This window comes from Camelus ferus, chromosome 4 (genome assembly GCF_009834535.1).
Source record: "Camelus ferus isolate YT-003-E chromosome 4, BCGSAC_Cfer_1.0, whole genome shotgun sequence".
NCBI lineage: Eukaryota > Metazoa > Chordata > Mammalia > Artiodactyla > Camelidae > Camelus > Camelus ferus.
Window position 1 is genome coordinate 56,738,359 of NC_045699.1, and position 21,324 is coordinate 56,759,682.

The 21,324-nt window shown below is 44.9% G+C and overlaps 2 protein-coding genes and 1 long non-coding RNA gene across 13 annotated transcripts in view; 1 reads left to right on the top strand and 2 right to left on the bottom strand.

The window, feature by feature from the left end:
- On the bottom strand, nucleotides 1–6,623 carry RNF183 (ring finger protein 183). Of its 7 annotated transcripts, none has more exons than XM_032478235.1 (3): nucleotides 6,199–6,311; nucleotides 2,960–3,046; nucleotides 1–1,238 (listed from the first exon to the last, which is right to left on the bottom strand). In XM_032478235.1, exon 3 carries the CDS (start codon nucleotides 1,198–1,200, stop codon nucleotides 628–630), a length of 573 nt encoding a protein of 190 aa, XP_032334126.1. In that variant the 5' UTR covers nucleotides 1,201–1,238; nucleotides 2,960–3,046; nucleotides 6,199–6,311; the 3' UTR covers nucleotides 1–627. The 7 variants fall into 7 exon arrangements, with proteins under 7 accessions (XP_032334126.1, XP_032334122.1, XP_032334123.1 ...); XM_032478231.1 differs by having other exon boundaries at nucleotides 2,833–3,046; XM_032478232.1 differs by lacking the exon at nucleotides 6,199–6,311 and adding an exon at nucleotides 5,418–5,555.
- LOC116663232 overlaps nucleotides 5,631–21,324 on the top strand; it is a 16,232-nt gene continuing 538 nt past the window's right edge. Inside the window, exons 1-3 of one of the 2 annotated variants that reach the window (XR_004319431.1) lie at nucleotides 5,631–5,799; nucleotides 8,093–8,189; nucleotides 16,087–16,384. This is a non-coding gene — a long non-coding RNA (uncharacterized LOC116663232). Of the gene's footprint in view, nucleotides 5,800–8,092; nucleotides 8,190–16,086; nucleotides 16,385–21,324 lie in introns of those variants that run through there. The other variant, XR_004319432.1, reaches the window with a different exon arrangement.
- Nucleotides 16,750–21,324, bottom strand: part of WDR31 (WD repeat domain 31) — a 14,444-nt gene continuing 9,869 nt past the window's right edge. For 3 of the 4 annotated variants that reach the window (XM_032478227.1, XM_014568008.2, XM_032478226.1), the window contains 4 exons: nucleotides 20,494–20,561; nucleotides 19,380–19,521; nucleotides 17,836–17,998; nucleotides 16,750–17,618 (listed from right to left, as the gene is read on the bottom strand). In XM_032478227.1, the coding sequence (XP_032334118.1) occupies nucleotides 17,458–17,618; nucleotides 17,836–17,998; nucleotides 19,380–19,521; nucleotides 20,494–20,561 (534 nt within the window). In that variant the 3' untranslated portion in view covers nucleotides 16,750–17,457. Of the gene's footprint in view, nucleotides 17,638–17,835; nucleotides 17,999–19,379; nucleotides 19,522–20,493; nucleotides 20,562–21,324 lie in introns of all 4 variants that reach the window. The other variant, XM_032478228.1, reaches the window with a different exon arrangement.

Sequence of the window (21,324 nt, forward strand, 5' to 3'; positions counted from 1 at the left end):
GGTGGGAGGACTCTCTGCCACCCCTGGATAATCCTGTCCTCTTCCCCTAGTTCTGACAGAGCACCTGTCAACTGGTTGTTGAATGAGTAAGTGAATGAATTAATGAATGCAGATCATTTCTACTGGGACTGGAAGCAAGAGATCCAAAGAGAAAACTAAAAGGGGAAGACAAAACAGATTTGCTCACAATTGAAAGTGCATGTTCCAAATGTTTTAGCAACAAGTAGTAAAAAGAGCAACTCAAAAAAAATGTGATCCAAGTTCAAAGCAGCTCCAGTAAGAAATGTAACTTGCTATTTGAGCTGGTCAGGTTTCTGGATACCATTGTCCAGCACTTTGGCACAACTTGCTACATAACGCTGTAATCACAGGTCTGCTTTTCTGTCCTTCCATGGCCCGTGGTTCACACCCAGAGGTCTCTTCTCATCTTTTCCCAGTCCTTTAGCTGTTAGAGGTTTTTCATTACAGTAAGACTCTCTGTTTCCAGAAGCAGACGAACAGCCTAGATCACCCCTGGATTGTGAGAATGAACAATACTACAAAAGAAGACAGCTCCAAATGAGGCTCTATAGTCCCCATACCCAGCAGCAGCCAAGAAGGGCTTGGTTCTTTGTCTGGAACAGATTCTCATCCCATACCCCAGAGGAACTGCTTGGTCCAAAAGATGGAGAAGATGAGCAACAGAGAGACACTGAGGATGACAGCCATCAGGTAGGCAAAGATCCGGAACTGAGGGTTGCGGAAACACTCCCTGAGAGAGTAGTGGCTGGGGATGGGAACAGGCATAGGCCTGGCAGAGGGGGCCATGTCCTGGGGGGGCCCAGTCTGGCTCCCAGGCTCAGGGCCCAGGTCCAGCGTGTAGACCCGGGGCTGGCGCAGGAAATAGCGGCTCTTGGGCTGGTCCTTGAGACAGAGCTGGCGGCCTTCCAGGATGACATGGTGGGGCTCCAGGCGGAGCAGGGTGAGCATGGCAGTATCTGTGGGCAAGTCAGTGACAGGCTGCCCAGAGGCCAGCACAGTGGGCTGGCGACAGAGGGGACACAGCAACCGGCGCCGAGCCGGAGTCACCAGGCTGAGGTGGGCCAGGCATTCCACGCAGAAGGAGTGGCAGCAGTCCAGCACTTTGGGGGTGTGGAACGTGTTGTTGAAGGGGTTCCAGCAGACAGGGCACTCAGGCTCCCGGCCCTGTGGCTCTGCCATCCTCAGACCAGATGCTGGAAGATCTGGCAGGAGATGTCCTGGCAGAGAGGGAAAAGGAGCAGAGGGACACCCATTAAGCTCCGTCCCTGTGTTTGGCCCTAGGCTGTGTTCTGTGGGTTGTTAGAAGGTATTGTCACCCACATTCCACAGATGAAGAAACCTAGGTTCAAAAAGATGAAGCGATTGTTCCAGATCACTCAGTCCTAAGCTGTAGATGCAAGTGTGGTGCTCCGGCAGCATCCTCTCTATTGGGCGAAGACCTGCGCCACCCACCATTATCAAGCTCCCAGGGGAGGAGCATGCACTCTGGCTTTAGAAATCGATAAAAATGCTCCTTGCGCTGCATGTGATCGCCCTTGGCTTCTCGGACTCCAGGGAGAGGAAAGGGAGCCACAGTCAGTGCTTCATGCTAGCGAGCAAACATTTCCTTCCTGGCTGCCTCAGAGCAGAGATGGGCTTCGTGAATTCCCGTCTTAACCTCCTCTGGGGGCAGATGCCAGGCCCTCTCTCCTTCCTCCCCTTGGGCTGCAGGGCCATTCCTCAGAGCCCATTTGCCCAGTCTTTGTGCAGGGTCTTGCAAGGGGGCCTCTGGGAAGGCTTTTCCCCTTGACTGGAAGCTTGGAGAGGTTCCCTTCCCCAGCTCCCCAGATCAGCCCTTTCAGAGCCTCCTTCCAAGAGTCGGCCTCCCCTGGCTCCTCTTCCCTCCCTTTGTCCCAGGAAATCCCCAAAGCACCCACCTGGGCTTCCTTGGCACTAGAGTGGTTAGGCAGACTACCCTGAAGGGCCTGAGGCTCTAGTCTCTTCCTCTCCAGAATCCGCAAAGCTTTGGGAGACTGCTTTCTCACCACCAACACTGGGGCCCGTCTCCATGGCAGCACATACGCAGCACCTGGAGCTGCCAGGTGGCCCAGGCTGCAGCCTCTGGAGCACACCTGCCTGCAGCGAAGGCCAGAGAGCTGCCCAGGTGGCACAGCGGGGAGGTGAGGGACAAGGGTTCCCCTGGGGCGCGGCGACCAACCAACCCTAGAAGCCAGGTGTCTGCGAGATTGTGGGCGGTCTCTTCAAGACCTCGATCCCTGGCCTGGAAAGGCAGGGGCGGCAATTTCCTTTTTCTAGATTAGGGGAGGGTAAGTGAGCCTTCTGGGCTTCCTCTCTCCTGGGCCCTCATTTCTTTTTTTTTCTAAAATGGCTGAAACCTCCTTCTCACACAAAGGGGCTGCCCCGCCTTGCAATCGCTGCGAAATTCATCTACTGCACAGCCTAAAATCTCTGAATAGTGTCTGAATATCAGATTCAGAAAGTCCTCTCCTGTTCTCTTCTGATCATTTAATGTGCCCAAGGAGCTGTAACCAGAACATGCAGGCCTTGCTGCCTCCTTTGTTCTCAGAACACAGATGGTCAGCCTGGCAGGCACTGACCGCTGAGATCCCAGAGTCCAAGACGTGGCCATCCCACCACCCTTGGGGGCTTAATTAGAAGGGGAGTCAGGGAGGAGGCGTGCTGCAGCCCTACTTCCCCATTTCAACCAGAAACACTTGGCTTTTCTCATATTCGTCATTTGAACAAGTTGAAGAGTTGAGCTTCTAAGGAAAAAAAAAGTTTAAAAGCCACTTCTTCATCTTAATCACTCACTCTGCAAATGGGAGGCAAAAAGTGACTGTCACCCAAGGCCATCCAGCTAGTTAATGGTGACACCAGGACTTCCAGGCCACCACCGTGCTGCTGTCAGAGAGGCAGAACACTCATTCAGTCCACCTACTGGATGTGTGTTATTAACTGGATAGTAGGTGCTTGCATTTCATTAGGAGGTTCCTCTTAAGTCTCTCACGGTACGAATCCAGGAACCCTGCAAAGGACATTTGGGGGCAGTGAGTCTCCTTTGTGTCCCTGATACGACATCATCTACCGTGACTGAGTTGGCACCTAAAGCAAAACCTGCTTACACTCTCTGATTCATGGCTTCCTGGTTTCCTTCTGGACCCTAGAACTCTGCCACTGCTCCATATAGGGAAGAGGAAATGAAGACATGCAGGAGGAGGATGGAACAGCTCTGGCCAAAGCTGGGATAGTTTGCCAAGGACCCTTACCAGTGGCCCATTTGCCCTTTCAGCAAACAGTCATTGAGTTATTGAGAGCACACCATATACCAGGCACTATGCTAGGCACTCAATAAATAATGGGGAACAAAATAGACATGGTCTTTGACCTCATAACATTTAGAGTCTAGTGAAGGAAGGAGACATTGATTGAGTGATAGGCAATAAATAAGTATAATTTTAATGAATACCATAAAGGACAAAAAGGAAAACGGACTTAAAGGGCTGGCTGCTTCAGATGAGACCACTAGGGAAGCTTTCTCCAAAGAGGTGATATGAAAGCTGAGACTGGAGGATGAGAAGAATCCAGCCATGCAGGGTGGAGGAAGAGCAAGGGAACAGCATGTGCCAAAGCCCTAAGGCGAAAAAAAGCTCTGCCCATTGAGGAAGTGAAAGGAGGCTGGGTGACTGAAGTGTAGCAGGTGGATCTGGAGTGGGAAGTGACTCAGGATGAAGCCAGAGAGGTAGGAGGCGAGCCCTGGAAGCTGGGGAATGCATCTGGATGTGATTCTAGGACTGAGTGTGTGTGTGTATGTGCGTGTGTGTGTATATGCATGCACGCACATGCTGGCAGGGTTTGGGGGTGATGACTAAAATAAAATGCACAGCCTAAAAGTTGAGAGTTATGTTTTATTTGGCGGACATTTCTAATGACTCAAACCGGAGATAACAGCTTCTCAGATGGCTCTGAGGGACTGCTCTGAGGTAGGGGAGGAGCCAGGATATATAGGAGTTTTTACAACAAAGACCAAGTGGTTGGAACGTCAAAGGATTACTGTTAATTAAAGAAAACCAGACATCTCAAGTTAAAGAATTTAGCACTTTTCTATGCATGGGAAGGTACAAAGGTCTGGGCTCAGTAAAATCATTCCTTTGATATGCACCTAGCTATCTAGGGCCAGTCTCCTGTTCTTTCACATCCTAAGTTCCCTCAGGGAGCACCACTGGGGGTGGCTGCAGAGGCCAGGCTGCCTGCTTGTCTGCATCCTGAGTTCCCTCTGCTCACTGTCAGGGGAAGATGGTAGCGGCTAATGACTTGATGGCCACAGAATTCTTTGTTTACTGATATGGCTGGCAATATTTTTCGTTCACAGGGGTGGGGGTGACCTAATCCTATTTCCATTTTTAAAATACCATTCCAACTGCAGAGCAGAGGACAGACTGATAAGGAACAGGGTGGAAATGGAAGACCAGTTACGGGTTTTAGCGGTGGTCCAGGCTGAGATGGTGAGACAGATGAGGCAATGATGGAGAAGAACAAAGGGACAGGGCAAAATGGAGATGGAATCAAAAGTAGTTCCCAAGAAGCAGTGGACAGCATAGATTCCAGAGCCAGGAGGTCAAGGCCCACTGTTCACTGGGGCTGTGATTTCAGTTGAACTGCTTAACCTCTCTGTGCTTCAATTTCTTCTGAAAAGGAAACTAAAAGTACCTTGGAGGGTAAAGCTCTTAGACAGAACCTGGCACCCAGTAAAGATTATACATGGGCGGTTGCTTTATCCCTGCAAATGGTTTTGAGAGAGAGGAAAGCTCAAGGCTGACTTACAGACCATGAAATTTTCTATGTTGAGCTTTGAGGAGCCCCTGAATCTACAGTGTGTCAGAATCAGACCTTTAGTACTTATCAAAAGCCTTAAAATGTACATAATCTTGATTCAGCAGTTTCCTGTGAATCTGTCCTGTGGAAATCTATCCTATGGAAATAATCCAGGACCTGTGCAAAGATTTGATTATAAAGCTACCCACTGAAGCACTGTTCTAATGGTGAAATGCTGAAGATTGCCTAGTTATCCAATTGTAGGACACTGACTAAGTAAATTCTGCTCCATCCATATGAAGAGACATTCTGCAGCCTTTAAATGATGTAATAAAACACTTATTAATATGGAAATAATGTTCATGATATGTCATTAAGTGAAAAGAACCAGTAATAAAACCATATTACAATGCAATCTAATTTATCAGTATATGTGTGCAATGGAAAAATGTCAACAGTGTTTATCTCTGGAGGTAAGATTATAGGCTTATTTGTTTAAATTCTCTTTGAAAATTCTAACTTTACTGCAGTAAGCTTGTATTACTCCCTTTAAAGATCTTCCCCTCCCCACAAAGCAGACCTACATTTTCTGAAGTTCCTTGGCCAGAGCTGTAAAGGGCTGCTCAAGAGGAAGGACGATCACTGTTGCATCAGGACCTGGGCCCTTATTTGCCGTGGTCCCTTCAGGCCTTGTCTGTGGTTTCAGAGTCTGTCTCCAGGAGGAACTCTGGCCCCTTGTCACCCACCACTCACTCTCGAGCCAGGACGTCCCAACACTACCCAAGAGGTATCGCTTCAGTCCGTGACCAAGTCAGTCAGCCAAATACCGATTGTCCGCAGCATCATCCCAACGCTTTCTACCTCAAGAGGAGAGAGGTGAAGAACTAGCATTTTTATAGCACTTCCCGGTTTACAAAGAGCTTCAGTCCTGGCTAGGATCTAAGTGTGGCGACTCACATCTAGAAGGTATAATTGCTTATTATCATTTTTTTCTATTTGTATAGACCATTTGATTCTTTAAAACCACCCTGTGAAGGAAGCAGGATCAAGAGTTGAAAGTGTGCAGCTTAGAAACCAGGCTTCTTTGTTGTGAGGTCTTAGAAAAACGGCTTAACCCCTCTGAGCCTTGTTTTCCACTATAACATAGGCTAATGATCCCACCTTATGAGCTTGCTGTGAGGAAGGGATAGGGACTGTAATGTGCCCGGCAAAGCATAATAGATGCTCAGTACATAGTGAGCATGCTATTACATCCATTTTATAGATACGAACATCAAGGCTCAGAATGGTGAAGTGACCTGCCCAAGGCTTCACAGCCCCAGAACCCTGTGATCCGGCCCCCCACGACCCTCTCTGGCTCCTTACCTGCTCCCTCAGAGCCTCCTTTTCCTCCTTTCCCAAGCTCAGCCCCGCAGCGTGTGTTCTGGGCTCTGACTTCTCCCGGGGTTTCCAGGCAGTTGTGGGCGGGCCTTATTTGCATGGTCTTCAGGCAGCTCTTGGCCAGCTCTCTGTCTCAGATTTTCCTCTTCTTCCTTCTGATGACTTTGGACTGTCTGCGCTCACCAGGGACAGCTGGGAAGCTTTGGTTTCATCTTCCTCCTGTGAGTCAGTCTTGACTTTTCTCTAAGGGGTCAAAGTCCACTCTATCTTTGCAGGCCTCTGTTCTGAACTGGCTTGGTCTCCTGCCATCATATCTGACTGCACTGCCTTGGCTCACAAAGAGCCTTAGGTTGACGGGCAGGCAGGGTGTCTCCGAAGCCACTTCTGCCCCGAAGCCCAGACAGATTCTTTCCTACTCTGACCCCTACAGCCAAAATGCAAAGGGAGCTTGCAAAATATTAATGAAAGGCAAATAATCCAATAGGGAAACAGTTACAGGAGAGTCATAAGCATGAAGAGTCTGGGTTCTCAATCAAGTCAGATTTTTGGGTCAGAGTCAAGTCCTCACTTAGAACCAAGACTCTACTTACTAGCAATGGAGACTTGAGCAAATTCACTTCTCTAAGTATTGGGTTTTTTACCTGAAAATGAGCATAATCATTTTGCCTACTTGATCTGCAGGTTACATGAGATAACCCATGCAGAGATCCTAACACAGTGCCTGTATTAAGTAACATGCAGTAAATGTTAAGTGCAACTATTGTTTTGATCAGGCAAATCACAGAAAAAGAAATACATATGGAATATATATGTAACTGTTCAACCTCGTTTATAATTAGAGAAATTCAAATTTTAAAAAGGTACTGCTTTATTTTCCTATTAGACAAATAAACATTAAAATAACAGTAGCTAAAAATACTAGTATTAGTAGCAGTTTTTGATGTTTTATTAAATGCTCCTGATCTATGACAATGAATCCTCTCAGCACTCCAGGACACACTATATGGAATACATTAAATCAATGACTTGTCCTTTTTCTTCCACGGATAAGGACTCAGAAGCTCAAAGCAAATAAGGGATTTATTTGCCCAAGAGCTCATGAGAAACAAGTTAAAGAGCTGGGATTGCAAGTCTGACCCTGGAATCTCTGCCATTGCCTCATCATACCCCAAAAGTGTGTTCATAGGACACATTTTTGTTCCCTGTCGAATTCTCTGTATTCATGGCCCTCTTCTTTTATCCCTTTAATGACTGTTGAAATGGGGTTTGGAGAATAAACAGAAATAAATGTTATCTGATGGTTGATGTAATCAAATCCCTAGTCCCTGATTTTGTTTAAACTTTTTATTTTAGAGTAGGTGATATATTCATGTGTTCAGCACATGAAAGGTTAAATTTTGCAAAGAAAATACTCTTCTAGCTACCTGGTTTCCCTGAAAACTGGGTATTATACTGTCGATTTCTTGTGTGTCTTTCCAAAGATGCTTTATGAATACACAAACAAAACTCCTATGCCAAAACGTCTATGTATTCCTCTTCCTCCTTTTTACACAAATGTGCATATAGTATACATGGTTCTACACCTTGCTTTTTCCTTTAATGATATACCTGAGATATCATCTATATTAGTACATGAAGAGCTTTTTCAGTTTTTTTGTATCATTTTTCATTGAATGGCTCTACCATAAATTACTTAACCATTCCCCTATTGCTCTAATCCCTTCATTTTAAATATATAAATGTTGGATGGAAAAATAAATGCCAAAATGATTGCAAGATTTAGATTAGCTTGGAATTGTCTGAAAAAAAAAGTTGTGTGCTTTGTGAAGTTGTAGGTTCTTAACAAAGATCTCTAAGTATTTTTCTTCTTTCTGAACAGGAGACAGAGAGACCCCTCAAGGCAGGCCCTGGTGGCCTGGAGGTCCCTCTCAGCCCTGGAATTCTCTGGTTTCTGGTATCACTTCTCATTAACTAAGGTTAGTGGGGATTCAAAGACACTGATTCAAAGGATCTGGTTTGTATTTGAGAGTTTAGAAGCCATGCTTTCTGGTTTGCCAAATCACACAAACCATGGAGAAGTTTATACAGTATCCAAAAGATATACTTAATAGTGTGATTTATAATAAGAAATATGTATTTGGCCATCATTCTGTTCCTGGCACAGAGTTTTTCCTAAAACTCTTGGAATTTTTTAAGTGATGAGAACAATAAAGTTGTCTTTTTTATGTTGAGGGAGCTGTTATGTTAATACCCAAGGGTAACCTAAGGGTGGGGGCCAGTTGCCAGGGGAACCAACTGTGTGATTTTGGGGTTGGAACTTTCAGTCTGGTCCCAACACCCCCTCTCCTCCACCTCTTGGGAGGGGAGAGGGGCTAGAGATTGAGCTTAATCACCAATAGCCAGTGATTTAATCAACCATGCCTGTGTGATGAGGCCTTCATAAAAACCCGAAGGACAGGGTTCAGAGATTTCTGGATTGATGAATACATGACGTGTGGGAAAAAAGCGTGCTTGGAGACGGTATGCAAGCTCCACGCCCCTCCCCACATCCCTGCCCTGTGCATCTTTTCCATCTGACTGTTCATCTTTTCCATCTGACTGTTCATCTGTATCTTTCATAATATCCTTTATAATAAGCCGATAAATGTAAGTAAATGTTTCTCTGACTCCTGTGAGCTGCTCTAGCAAATTAATCAGACCCAAAGTGGGGGTCATGGGAATTTCTGATCTATAGCCAGTGGGTCAGAAGCACAGGTGACAACTTGGACTTTCAATTGGTGTCTGAAGTGTATATGGAGGGGAGGCAGTCTTGTGGGACTGAACCATTAACCTGTGGGATCGGATGCTAACCCCAGGTAGGTAGTGTCAGAACTGAGTTGAATTGTACACCCAGCTGGTGTGGAAGAATTGCTTGGTGGTGTTAAAAGATACAGACAATCAGAATTAGTGTCACAGCAGGAATATGCCTTTATTTTTTGGTTAAGTGAGGGTGCTCACTGCAGTTTTAGTTTTACCATAAATTACTGGGAGAAAAAAAAAGTAAGAGTCCAGCTGTAGCACATCAATTAAGTGGAAAACTACACAATCATTTAAAATGATTTTGCAGAAGAATTTTTACTTGGGAAAATGGTCACAATATACTGTAAATAGAGGGGGGAAAGCTTTACAAAAAGCTGTATGTAGTGTGCACCAGATTTTGTAAAAAAGAAAAAATTATATATAAAGACTGAAAGGTCATGAGATAAAGTGTCACAATGGCTATCTTTGGGTGGTAAGTTTACCAGTAGTATCATTTTCTTATCTATATTTTCTAAACTTTCATTAATAAATATGTATTACTTTTGCAATAGGAAAATTCACTAGGGAAGTAAGTTAAGTCTGAGTTTGCTGCAACCAGGGAATCCAGAACTTAAAAAGAAAAGCAAGGAGGGCATGTAAGAAATCAGTCAGGGCATTGCAAGCATTTAAATAAAAAGGAAATAAGCCATGGCCCTTTCCCGGATCACTAACTGTCTAGTGAGCAAATGCATTATCATAATGTCTCTGGGTGGTCAGGGTTAGGGAGTACTTTGCAAACAGTGGAAATTTTTCTGGGGAGATACCCAGGAGAGATAGTGAGGCATCTCAGGAATCTGAGAGTTGGAACTAATTTAGTTCATGCTTGGGAGGTGAGGTAAGTCAGCCAGAAAAGCACCTCGCCTAAGCAGTACCTTGGAACCAGTTGAGTGAAGAGTCATGAGACTTCGTGGAGCCCAGCCACCGTCTGGAGTGGAGGCAGAGGGTGATACGAACCCATGTGGGGAGGAAAGGCAGCAGAAGGCAGTAGATGGGCAGTGGAGGATGGAGAGAAGGCGGTGACCAGGCAGGTTTGGGCAGGTTTTGGTCAGGTGGTCGGTGTTTAGTGAGCCCCCACCCCGCCAAGGGCAGAGGGCAGCTCTCCCTGTGGGGCATCACACTGTTATCACTTGGAGCCTTGCCTAGGTCTGTCCAGAGGTTAGAACAGTCCCAGCAGCAGAGGCATCACTGGAAAGTGACAGAAATGCAGAACCTGAGGCCCACTCTAGACCAACTGACTTGCATTTTTACAAGACCACCAGGGGGGTTGAGAGACACACTGAAGTATGAGGAGGGCTAATTTAGGAAATTGCATTCATGCTCAGACTCATAAAGGCTTCGTAAGGACCTGACACAGGAAGAAGATATCTTAGACAGGGTGGGAAGACTCCCAGCCTGGGAAAGGACATCTGCCCTGCATCCCTTTTTGCAGCATCCGAATTTGTTTTACAAAGTCACAATCCCTTATGCAAGACCCTTGAGGCCAGATGCGTTTCAGAATTCAGAATGTTTCATGTTTTAGGAAGATAATCTGATGCATTTACTATATACTAGTGAGACCTGAGACAGCACCCTGTAATCAAATGCATTAATATTCTGTCATCTATTATAAAGATTGATACCCAAAAGAATAAGCACCATCAGGTCAGGTCAATTTTGGCACCAAATTTAATGAAAAAAAACTTTGTCTCCAGAGTGTGGGAATTTTAGGATCATGGATAAGGATTATGAACTATTTTATTATTTTATTTCTGAAAGTGTCAATTGAATTAGGTTAGAAACACTGATACGGTACTATTTCTTGGCCCTTGTTTACCTCAGACTTTTCAAGAACTACAAGGTCTAGATATTCCTTCAAATATACAGTGGTTCACATTCTTCCTCTCATCAAGCAGTTCACATCTGGCATTGCTATTCCCAATCTGCTCAAGGGGTTCTATGAGAAGTGACTGGATTTTGCTGAAATTAAGAATTCATCCCAGCTAACATCAATGGGAAAGGTCAGAGCAGAGACTGGGTCCCAGGGCCTCCAGCTCCTGGTCCCACCGAGCTTTCCTCCCCTGCTTTCATCTGCTCTCCAGCAGCTTCTCCCCTCTCTATCTCCAGGCAGAGGATGGGCTCCAGCTGAGGACACAGGACAGTAGGCCTCCAGCATGTGCCGCCTGTTGTGTTTACAAACACGCAAGTGCAATTGGACGGTTCTTTCTCCAGCTGGGCTGTGAATGAAGCATCTTTCAATCCCCCAGACTTGCAGCCACTTCAGGTGGCAGTAGTTGCCCCTCCGAAGGTCCCTGGTGTGCGCTGGGCCAGGCACAGCTAGGTGAGTCCTCACACTTGCTCTGAAGCTGTTCTCCAGGTGAGCCCTGCTGGGAAGACAGTGGCCAAGAGTTGGCAAGAGGCCATTTGTACAAGGAGGGTCCAGGGAGTTTCCAGGAAGCTCTCAGAGGCCTTCTCCAAATGCCGGGGAGAAGGCTCCTGGACCAAAGTCCAACCCTGCTCTTGTCATGCTCAGCTGGCAGCGCTGGCAGAGCGACCCTCACTTGGAGCTTTTAGAGTTTTCAGGAAGTGCACTGTTTTGTAGGCTTTTTTTCCTCTTATCTTTCCACATCATAAAATAGTCTTCTACAACCTTTTCTTCAAAAGGAAAATAGTCTTTTTTTATCGTAAAAGTGATCAAAGAAATAGCAGATTTATGTATTTGCTTGTAGTATATGCATGAGATGTCTCTGCAAGGGTATACGAGATGCTGGTAACACAGGTTACCTCTGGAGGGAGCCAGACAGATGGCAGACATGGATGGGAGGAGGACTATCATATAACTGGCTGTACTTTTTTAAAACATACTATTTTAAAGCTCTTTTTGGGGGGAGGGGGTAAAGTTATTTATTTATTTATTTTTAATAGAGGTGCTGGGGATTGAACCCAGGACCTCGTGTGTGCTAAGCACATGCTCTACCACTGAGCTCTGCCCTCCCCCATTTGTACTCTTGATTGTGACTATGTGACGTGTTAACGATTTAAAAAATAAATACTGTTTAAAATGAAACTCCCAGTACCTCCTCCAAAAAATAAATAACTAAACCTAATTACCTTCCCTCTAAAAAAATTTTTTTTAATTAAAAAAAAAGGAAACTGCAAAAAAAAAATCAATACAGAAAGGCATAGAGAATAGAAAATAAATTCATCTTTAAACAAATACTATAGAAAGGCACAAAGTAGAAAATAAATTCATCTCTAAACTCAAAACCCAGAGATGACGCTGTTAACATTTTTGCTCTGTTCTTTTCAGACTTTTTTCCATGATGTATAGACATATATGAGGACCTATTTTTACCAGGATAGGATGAGTCTGTCTGGGGCTGTTTTGTCACCTGTGTTTTTCACTTAGGGTGAATCACAGACAACATTCCAATGCAGCCTCATTTTAAATGTCTGCAAGGTTATTAGTCACGTGACACGGTGGCCAGTTTCTGAAAGACTATTTCTGGATACACTGAGAGAGGTCAGCATCTGGACACAGTGCTAGCTGGCACCAATCCCCATCACCCCAGATCTGGGCTTTTCAGTTTGCTGTGTGCAAGAGCTTGACTAAGTGGGATGTTGTGTCCCAGACCTGGGGAGATAACATCTGGGGATGGACTGGATACTCCTCCTGTTTAACCTGTGTCACTTAACCCATAGGTGCAGATATCTCCTTACCTGCCTCCCTTCAGTCTTTGTGCCCACCACACCACTGAAAGTAGAGGGTCTTGACGGGAAGAGCCGGTCGGTCTGTGCATCCAAAGGCCTGGGCTCCCCTCGGGGCTTGGCCACATGCTGTGTGCTCTTTGCAAGTCACTTTCCTTCTCTGCACAATGCAAAAAACACTGCCTACCTCACAGTGTTATTTTATTGGACAATTCAGGTGAAATTATGATTGTGAAAGTAGTTTGTAAAGTATAGAGCACTGTATACATACAAGGCTGTGTTGTTAATTTCTGGCTTCCTAACCGGAGGTATCAGGAAGAAAGTTAGAATCAAAACCGGTTGGTCCAGCTTTTTTTTTTTTTAATGGAGGTACTAAGGATTGAACCCAGGACCTCGTGCATGCTAAGCACACACTGTACCACTGAGCTATACCAACCCCCACCAGCTTCTTTCTAATGTTGGCCTGTGGAGCTGACACTTCCCTAGTGCAGCTCATAAGTGAAGTGGATAAATAATAACACTGTCACGCAACAGAATATTATCCAGCAATGAGAAGGAATGACATTCAATGACATACAATAATATGAATCTCTGTCACACACACGTTGAGCAAAAGAAGCCTGGCCAAAACTGAGCAGACAGTTTCACTTAAATTTATTGCTGGATAACAAACTGTCTCAAAACTTAGTGTCTTAAGGTGATTATTATTTTTCATGATGTGTGGGCTAGTTGTGCAGTTTCCTCTTCTGAGTTCATCTGTGGCTGCGTCGGCTGCAGGTTTGGCAGGGTTGGAAGGTCCGGGGTGACCTCGTTCACATATGTGGTGATGCTGGGTTCTTTTCCACAGAGGCTGGGTCACCTCCCTGATGTGGAGACTTCAGAGCAGCATTCCAGCAGGGGGAAGTGGAGCTCCTTAAGGCTGCACCTCAGACTTGCAGTGTTTATTCCTCTGCATTCTGTCAGTCAAACCAAGTCAAAGACCAACCCAGATTCAAGGGGTAGGAAAACAGACCGCACCTTTTAATGAGAGGTCACCTTGCAAAGGGTCACACGTACAGGGATGGGAGAAATCTGTGGCCGTATCTTCCATGTATTATAATATGATTCCATTTGTATGAAGTGGAAAAGCAGACAAAACCAATTGATGCTGTTATAAATTCCTTGGCAGATAGGCCTGGAGGGGAGTGCGAGGGAGGCCATCTGGGTTCCTGGATGTATCACATGTCTTCATCTAGGTGACCAGAGTCTGTTCAATTTATGAAAATTCAGCTATCAGCTTTAGACACCTGAAACTTTATGATTGCTATACTGAATTCAAAGTTAAAAATACACATAGTGGCTTCAAAAGGATGAAGTTCACTTCTCTTTTAAGTCACAGTACATTTGGTCAGGCTGTTGGAACAGCTCAGTCCCTGGAAGTTATTTGGGGCCCCAGCTTTCTTGCTGTTCCATCATCTTGCCCTTGCCTGAATAGCTGAAGCTGTTCTTGGCGGTCTGTATTCCACCTAGTGGGGAGGGACTCATAGGGGGAATCCTGGACCAACATGTTCCTTGTGAGCTAATAAGGTGGAAGTTACGCACATCACTTCCACTCACAATCCACTGATGCGAGCTTATTCTCATGGCTGTGCCCAGCTGGGAATGTAGTCTTAGCTGGACAGCCTGTGCCAAGAAGCGCCAGTTTCAGGAAAAACTAGCAGTCTGCTGTGTTTTTAATGATGAAGCTGTTCTTTAGGGAAAGGGGGTGGGGATAAATTAGGAGTTTGGGATTAGCAGACACAAACTACTATATATAAAATAGATAAACAGCAAGGTCCTACGGTATAGCACAGGGAACTATATTCAATATTTTTTAATAACCCATAATGAAAAAGTATGAAAAAGAATATGTGTATGTATACGTATCATTGAATTACTAAGCTGTATACCAGAAACTAACACACTGTAAATCAACTATACTTCAGTTAAGAGAAAAATTGTTTTAAAAAGTCCACTCAGAAAAAGCTAAGTTCCTTTTTCTCAGTGTTAAAAGATTAAACACACCAAAAGACCTGAGTTCTACCCTTATAATTCCTGTGTCAAAATGAAGTAAATGAAGGCCATTACAGACTGAAAACACTGCCTCTCAATACCAATATTGAAAACATATCTGAAGATAAATTTCTGCCGCTACCAACTAAAAGATCAGCAAGTATTTCTTTCTTTTTTTTTTAAGCAAGTATTTCTTTAGTGACTGTGAATTCAGAACTCCTGGGCAGCTTTCTTTTACAGTCATCGTTCAGGAAGACAGTGATAACAGGGACTTGTCTGATACTTTGGTGCTACCAATGATCCTATTTCCTACATCACAAACCCTGGCAGCTGTTTTAGAGAAAACACTGTTTCCTAAGTCATTTCTAACCTTTTAGTAAAAATAAAGTTCCTCTTATAAGATAGTTTAAGCCACCAAAAAAATAAATAAAAAGTCAAGAATAATTACCACTCATTTTCCTTAAATGTATATTTTTAACTTATAAATATGTAAGTAAATACATAAATTTTCAAATATATTCTTGGGCAGATTTCAAGAGCTTATATGCTTTCCTAGAAAAAAAGTGAACTGTCTTTGGAAAATTCCTTCTATGATTTTAGAAGAGCAGCCTCTACAATGAAGTGTTCAATGAATAAATGAATGCATTTTAGCAGCGTGTATCTTACGTGCTGAGAGTACCTGATTAGGGCATATAAGACGAAAAAAATCCTATAAAAACCTTTGCATTTATTAGTCTATTATATATATATATTTTTAATTGAAGTATAGTCAGTTTACAATGTTGTGTCAATTTCTGGTCTACAGTATAATGCTTCAGTCATACATGAACATACATATATTCGTTTTCATATTATTAATCTATCTTCTACTTACAATGCACTGGTGAGGAATTTTTACATACAGCACATGTGTAGAGTATAGGGGAAAATTTTATTGGTAATAGAATTGGGCTAATGCATCAGAGGCCTTCTATTTTCTCACATGTATGTTCCCTCTGTTCCCCTTCCCAACCCACTCCTTTGGATTTTCTGGCTTCCTTCTAGAAGAAAGGCTCAGCTGTAGCACTAACAGTTCAGAGTACACTAGAACTTTCCCTGAGACACCTGTTTCCTGCTCCCAGGCACCTGTCCAGGAGGATCTCCTTGGAACCAAGAAGTTAATAACTGGTCTAGAAAATACACAAACAATGTCATGGTCTACAAATTTCTAAAATGAACTTTGTGACATCATGCAGAGGCAAAAGGGGTGAGGGGGAAACTCAGGCAGACCCAGGTTCAAATCTCCGTTCCTCCCCTTCCTCCCTATGTGTGTATCCTCAGGCAAAGGACTGGGTGTTCCTGGGCCTCAGCTTCCTCAGCGGCAACATGGGAATAACAGAACTGCAGTGAGAACACACGTATTCGGCCGTCTGTGGTGCTCAGTGAAGCAGCTTCCTCTCCCACTACCCACTTTGTCCCTCTAGAGCTCAAAGATCGGTAACCTAAGGAATTGCAGGGAAGCTAAACAATGACTAAAGGTTTAGAAAATAAGATCTAAGGAGAACAGGTGAAGGAATGGTAAGTGTGTCATATGGGAAGGAGAGCCCTTACTCTGGACAGAGAGGGCAGTAAATAACCATGGCTGCCATTTGTAAGCAAGGAAGATGGCTGTCAGCCACTGGCAAGAGAGGACAAAGGCTACATCTTTCTTTGGGACTCATTAGAAGGGGACTCTCCAGGCCTCAGCTGCCTTATGTGTGGGTTGCATGAAGGCAGGCGTGATGATTTTCCCTGGGGAAACGGGCTTGTGAGCACCAGGCTGGGGACTGATCTCCTGGCCCGAGCACCCTGCCCCTCCTCATTGGCCGGGGCTCGGGGGCTGGCACAGTTGAGTGCGTCCTTCTGTTTTTTCTGTATGTTCCACTGTTACTGTGGAGATTCCCTTTGCCTCACTCTAGTCATTCCCCAGGAGTTTGTATAAAACTAAATAAAAATATCAAAATATACAAATGAAAAATTTTAGCTTTAATCTCTCCATTTTCTTATCCACAGAACAGGTTTGATAACTCATGTAACCCTGGGTGAGGGCCGTGGTCATCAGCCTCCTCGAGCCGTCTCAGGTCTCATTTTCACGCAGCCCCAGCACCCGTGTAGGAGGCTTCCGAGGGCAGGCAGGGTTTGCCTCCTCCCGCTCCGCGACTCCGAGGAGAGGCCAAGGCTTTTGCTTTCTTGCCCTAACTTTGATCTTTCACATTGTTAAGGGTCAGTGATTAGAGCTTAATCTCATGTCTACAATCCATTTCATCTATGTGTTATTCTTTCTCAGTCAGATAATTGTGAGGCAACCAAAACAGAGTTTCTCTCCCCTCTGCATTTTTTTCTTTTGTAGAGACATGGAAAAGGTCAGTTCAATAGACTCAGACCCTGTGTTCTGAGCCATGAACTTTTTTTTTTTTGAAGAGCAGTCCCCAAAGCTCATTAGAAATTGCATTTGGATTTAACTTAGATTGAGAACTTTATGTTTCTAATCTGTGCACCTGATTTTGAACCACTGGACTTAAATTGACTTCTAATACTGCCATACCTTCTAAGGGAACCTAAGCAAAGAACACCAGCCCCACATTGCCCTCCCAGGGTAACAGGGACAAACACAGTCACACTGAGAAAGGAAGGGGCCACAGTTTGCTATTGTCCAGGGAAGGTCTCTTGGCCTCAGAATGCTGCCACTTCCCGCAGTTCCAGTCCTTGGCTGTGGTCCACCCTGAGTAAGTGAATTCCTCTGCTGAAACTTGCACACAATGAGGAGGTGGTGTCAGCAACAGCCAGGGAAGTCAAGGGTCCTGATCCATCCAGAGACAAGGTGGAAAGGCAGGCTGGGGAGGGAGGGGGAGCCTGCAGGTTAGGCCAAGAGTGCAATATCTTGAAACATCCTTGTGAGAAACCCACAGAAATAAAGCACATACTACGTGCATCTAACCCAGATGAGAGGCACCACGTGCTTCAGAGGAACGTAAACTGGCAGGGAAGTCAACCCCAAGACTTCAACTATAGAAAGGAGCAGGAGGGGGACAAGGAAAGATGGCTCCTTACCTCCAGTATCTTGGTTCCAGATCTTCACCTTGCAGTCATGTGATGAGGTAGCAATTACAGGCATCAAGGCTAATGCCCTTGGTAGAAAGACACAGGATGCAACAGTCTGGAAATGCCCCTTATACTCACAGATTCTGTTCCGCGTCTGCCGAAGGTCCCACAACTGCAAAGAAGTGACAGAGGCTAGCTCACATATACATATTTCTCTAGCTTCATATATACTTCATTCACTGATACCCGTCTCACCACCCTCTCATGATGCATCGCTTCCCTCCACTTACCTCCTCACATGGCCACCCCTTATCTTCATCCATCCCATCCACACATCCAAACATCCAGCCACGCAGTGACTATTCTGAGCATCAACTAGGTCTCAAATAATCTGGGTTAAGGATGTGCCAGAGGGTTGCTTCCTTCCCCATCAACATCATGGTTAGGGAAGTGAAGGTTCCCAGTCCTACAGCCCAGTGGGGCAGTAGGGGGTTGCCTACTTTCTATGACAGCTCACGAGCTGCCTTATATCAGCTTCTTGGCATCTGTGGATGAGAAGTACATACAGGTGCAAACCCTCTGATTTAATGCCTAGATGCTGAATCTCAGTATAGGAAGACTAGATTCTACAAGGGAGGCAACAGTCATGCCATCCCACTCTTGTTGATACAAATCAGACCACACCTGGCAAATAATATGCATGGAAGGGAACAAATGGAATTGTGTCCAAAAATAATGAAATCATTGGACACCATGTCATCCAGGGAACAGCTGCAGGAGCTGGAAATGCTTGGAGACGAGATGCTACATCAACAGCCTGAAATTCAACACCTCAACCTACCACTTACTAGAGGTGTGGTCTTGTACAAGAGATTTCAACAAGAGATGTCTCTATTTCCTCATCTGTAAAATGGGAACTATAATAATACCTAACTCATGAGGTTGTTTTAAGGATTAATGAGATAATGCATGGAATGTGCTAAGCCCGGTGCCTCGCACATAATGAATATTTGATAAAATGGGAGTTCTTAATGTTCTATTTGGATTAACTAGATAAGCCTTTTAACTGACATTCTACAATTAAGAATCTAAGGTAATTTGGAGGAGCCTAGGCAATCTATCCTGAAATTAATTGCAAGGAAAAATATATGGGTAAGGGTTGGGGTGGGCCCTTGACTGACACTGGAGCTCCGAACTTCCTGAAGAGCTTGGACGTCCTTTACTGTGGCCACATGTACAATACGGATGTACTTGGTTCTTCCCCTTTCTAAGCTCTGTTGGGAGGAGGGACATTAGCAGGCTGATTCTGTGTTTAGCACCTTTCTATCTTGACTCCCATCACATTTGTCTTTCTATGACCAATGCAGAGAGCCCTAGGCAATGGATGTTTCTGGAAAGAAGCATCTGAAATGCAAAGAAGCGCTTACAGTATGCACTTGCAATAGGCCTGAGACGTTAGAAGAGCCTGCCTGTGTAGCCCAGAACATGTATGAGCCCAGAGGAAGTAATTTCTCATCAGCAACCCAACACCTGGACCCCACACAGTCTCTTACTGTGGCTTCACAGCCTTCTCCTCCAAAGCCGCTGCTGCAGGAGATACACCTGTGTCCATCCTCACTGACCTCGCAGTAGGTCTGGATGTGCTGCTTTACGGGAAATACATGAGCTACATGCAGCCCCCGACTGTCCCACAGTCTGAAAGAAATTACAGCAGGAAATGGGTTTGCAGTAAATGTGCTGAAATGCACCTGGAATAGCCCGCCAACATAAAAGTCTTGGCTCTTTGCTGCTGCGGAACGTCACGATTTACCTAAAAACAGCAACATGAACCAGATCAGTCTCAGAGATTCCAAAGCTGGCAGGAAATAACCAGATTGAATGACATCTGAGTTCTTTCTATTTTGAGATCTAATTACTAGGAATCTAGACCAAGCATCTTCATTGTACAAGTTAATTTGTTAATTTGGTCCTTTGGGATACTACTTTCAACAGACAGGATATTTCTGTGCCTGTGATTTAAAATTTTTTAAAAAGACAGTTATCATAATAGAGAGGAACAGTCATCGTTCTAGAATCAGATGCAAAGCATTTACAGGTCTTGGCCAGCCTGGGCCATGGGATCCACTAGGGAGTGTTTTGTTTTACCTCTTGTCTCATTTTTACCTCTTTATCTCATTCCTACATTTTCTAAGTAGAATCTCTTCTGAGATCCAAAGTTTCTAGTTGTGCTTTCTAGTCTAGAAAAATTTACTTATTTGACTCCCCTGATGGTGATTCTGACCCTGCTTCCACAGGGAGAGCTTCACCTGAGGGCTGGGTGATTAAGAACATCTGGAGCCCAGCAAGGGCAGCTGGTAGACTTGGGCAGCTTGAAGGGGTGGGACGAGCAAGTCACTGACCCTGAGGTTAATCTGAACACGTTCCCACTACAGGGCCTCGCAGAATCACCTGCTTTGAAACTAACCAGAACAAGCTGACCTCCTGCCATTCAGTCTCCACTCAGATGATCCGTGGAGCCAGATCAGAGAGGCCCCAGCACCAGCGAGGGGCGGAGGGGTGGAAGGTGCGGGGAAGGGCACAGCAATGTAGAGAAGCAGAGTAGGAACAGAGTCATGGGTGCCACAAACCTTCACCAGAAACACCTTCACTGCTGCTCAGTAAGCCCACCTGATGGTTTTATCTTCAGAGGTCTGGAGTATATATGGTTCTCTGGGGACCCAGCACAGGTGAGTGACCTGGAACAAGCAAACTTTTCAAAACTTCTCCATACCATGTCATTCCTCTGCTGTTAATTCCTGTAGACTTTGCTAAATAGCCTCTCTGCCATCACTTCTCAAGGATGCTGAACTAGCAATCTGACTTAAGGGATTTGATGTTTCGCAGACACCCACTAGTCACGCTGTACCTGCATCTCGCAGGTTAGCAGCAGCAATGGTAGTAGCTGGGCCAGTTGTGAGTACTGAAATGCATGCCGGCACTCTCAAGAGTGCCTAAAACCCAAACACATGGGTGTTTGGTGCCTGAAACCACTAAAGAGAGCAGCCCCTGTTTTAAAGTGGGACCAGTGAAACCCTAGCCCACAGCCTCGCAGGGTTCTATAAGCATTCTTGTTTCTTTATCCCTGCAGCCCTCTGCTGGACAGGCATGAAACAGTTCTCAAAACCACCCAAGGTGTCAGGATTTTCTTTCCTTCCCAGCAACTTGCACAAATATGGAAGGCACAGGGCAAGCACACCTTACCATTGGCGGTTGTCTTCAAAACCAGAAAAGATGACTATGACTGACATTTGATGACCACTAAAGGAATGTTAATGTGTCAGGTGATAGAATTCTCCCCATTTTATAAATGAAAACACTGAGACTCTAAGTAAGTTTCTTGGGGTCACACAGCTTAAAAGTGACAAATCCATGATCTGAAACTATGTATGACTAACCCCAAAGGTTGCAGAACTGATGTATGAGTCTGCTACCAGAAAACACTAGTCTTCATAAACAGAG

Coding starts and splice junctions, on each gene's coding strand:
- RNF183 (XM_014568007.2), bottom strand. CDS start 6,313: ATGCAAATAAGGCCCGCCCACAACTGCCTGGAAACCCCGGGAGAAGTC. Junction 1,239..6,198: donor AGGAGGCTCTGAGGGAGCAG/GTAAGGAGCCAG, acceptor CCTCTCTGCCAG/GACATCTCCTGCCAGATCTT.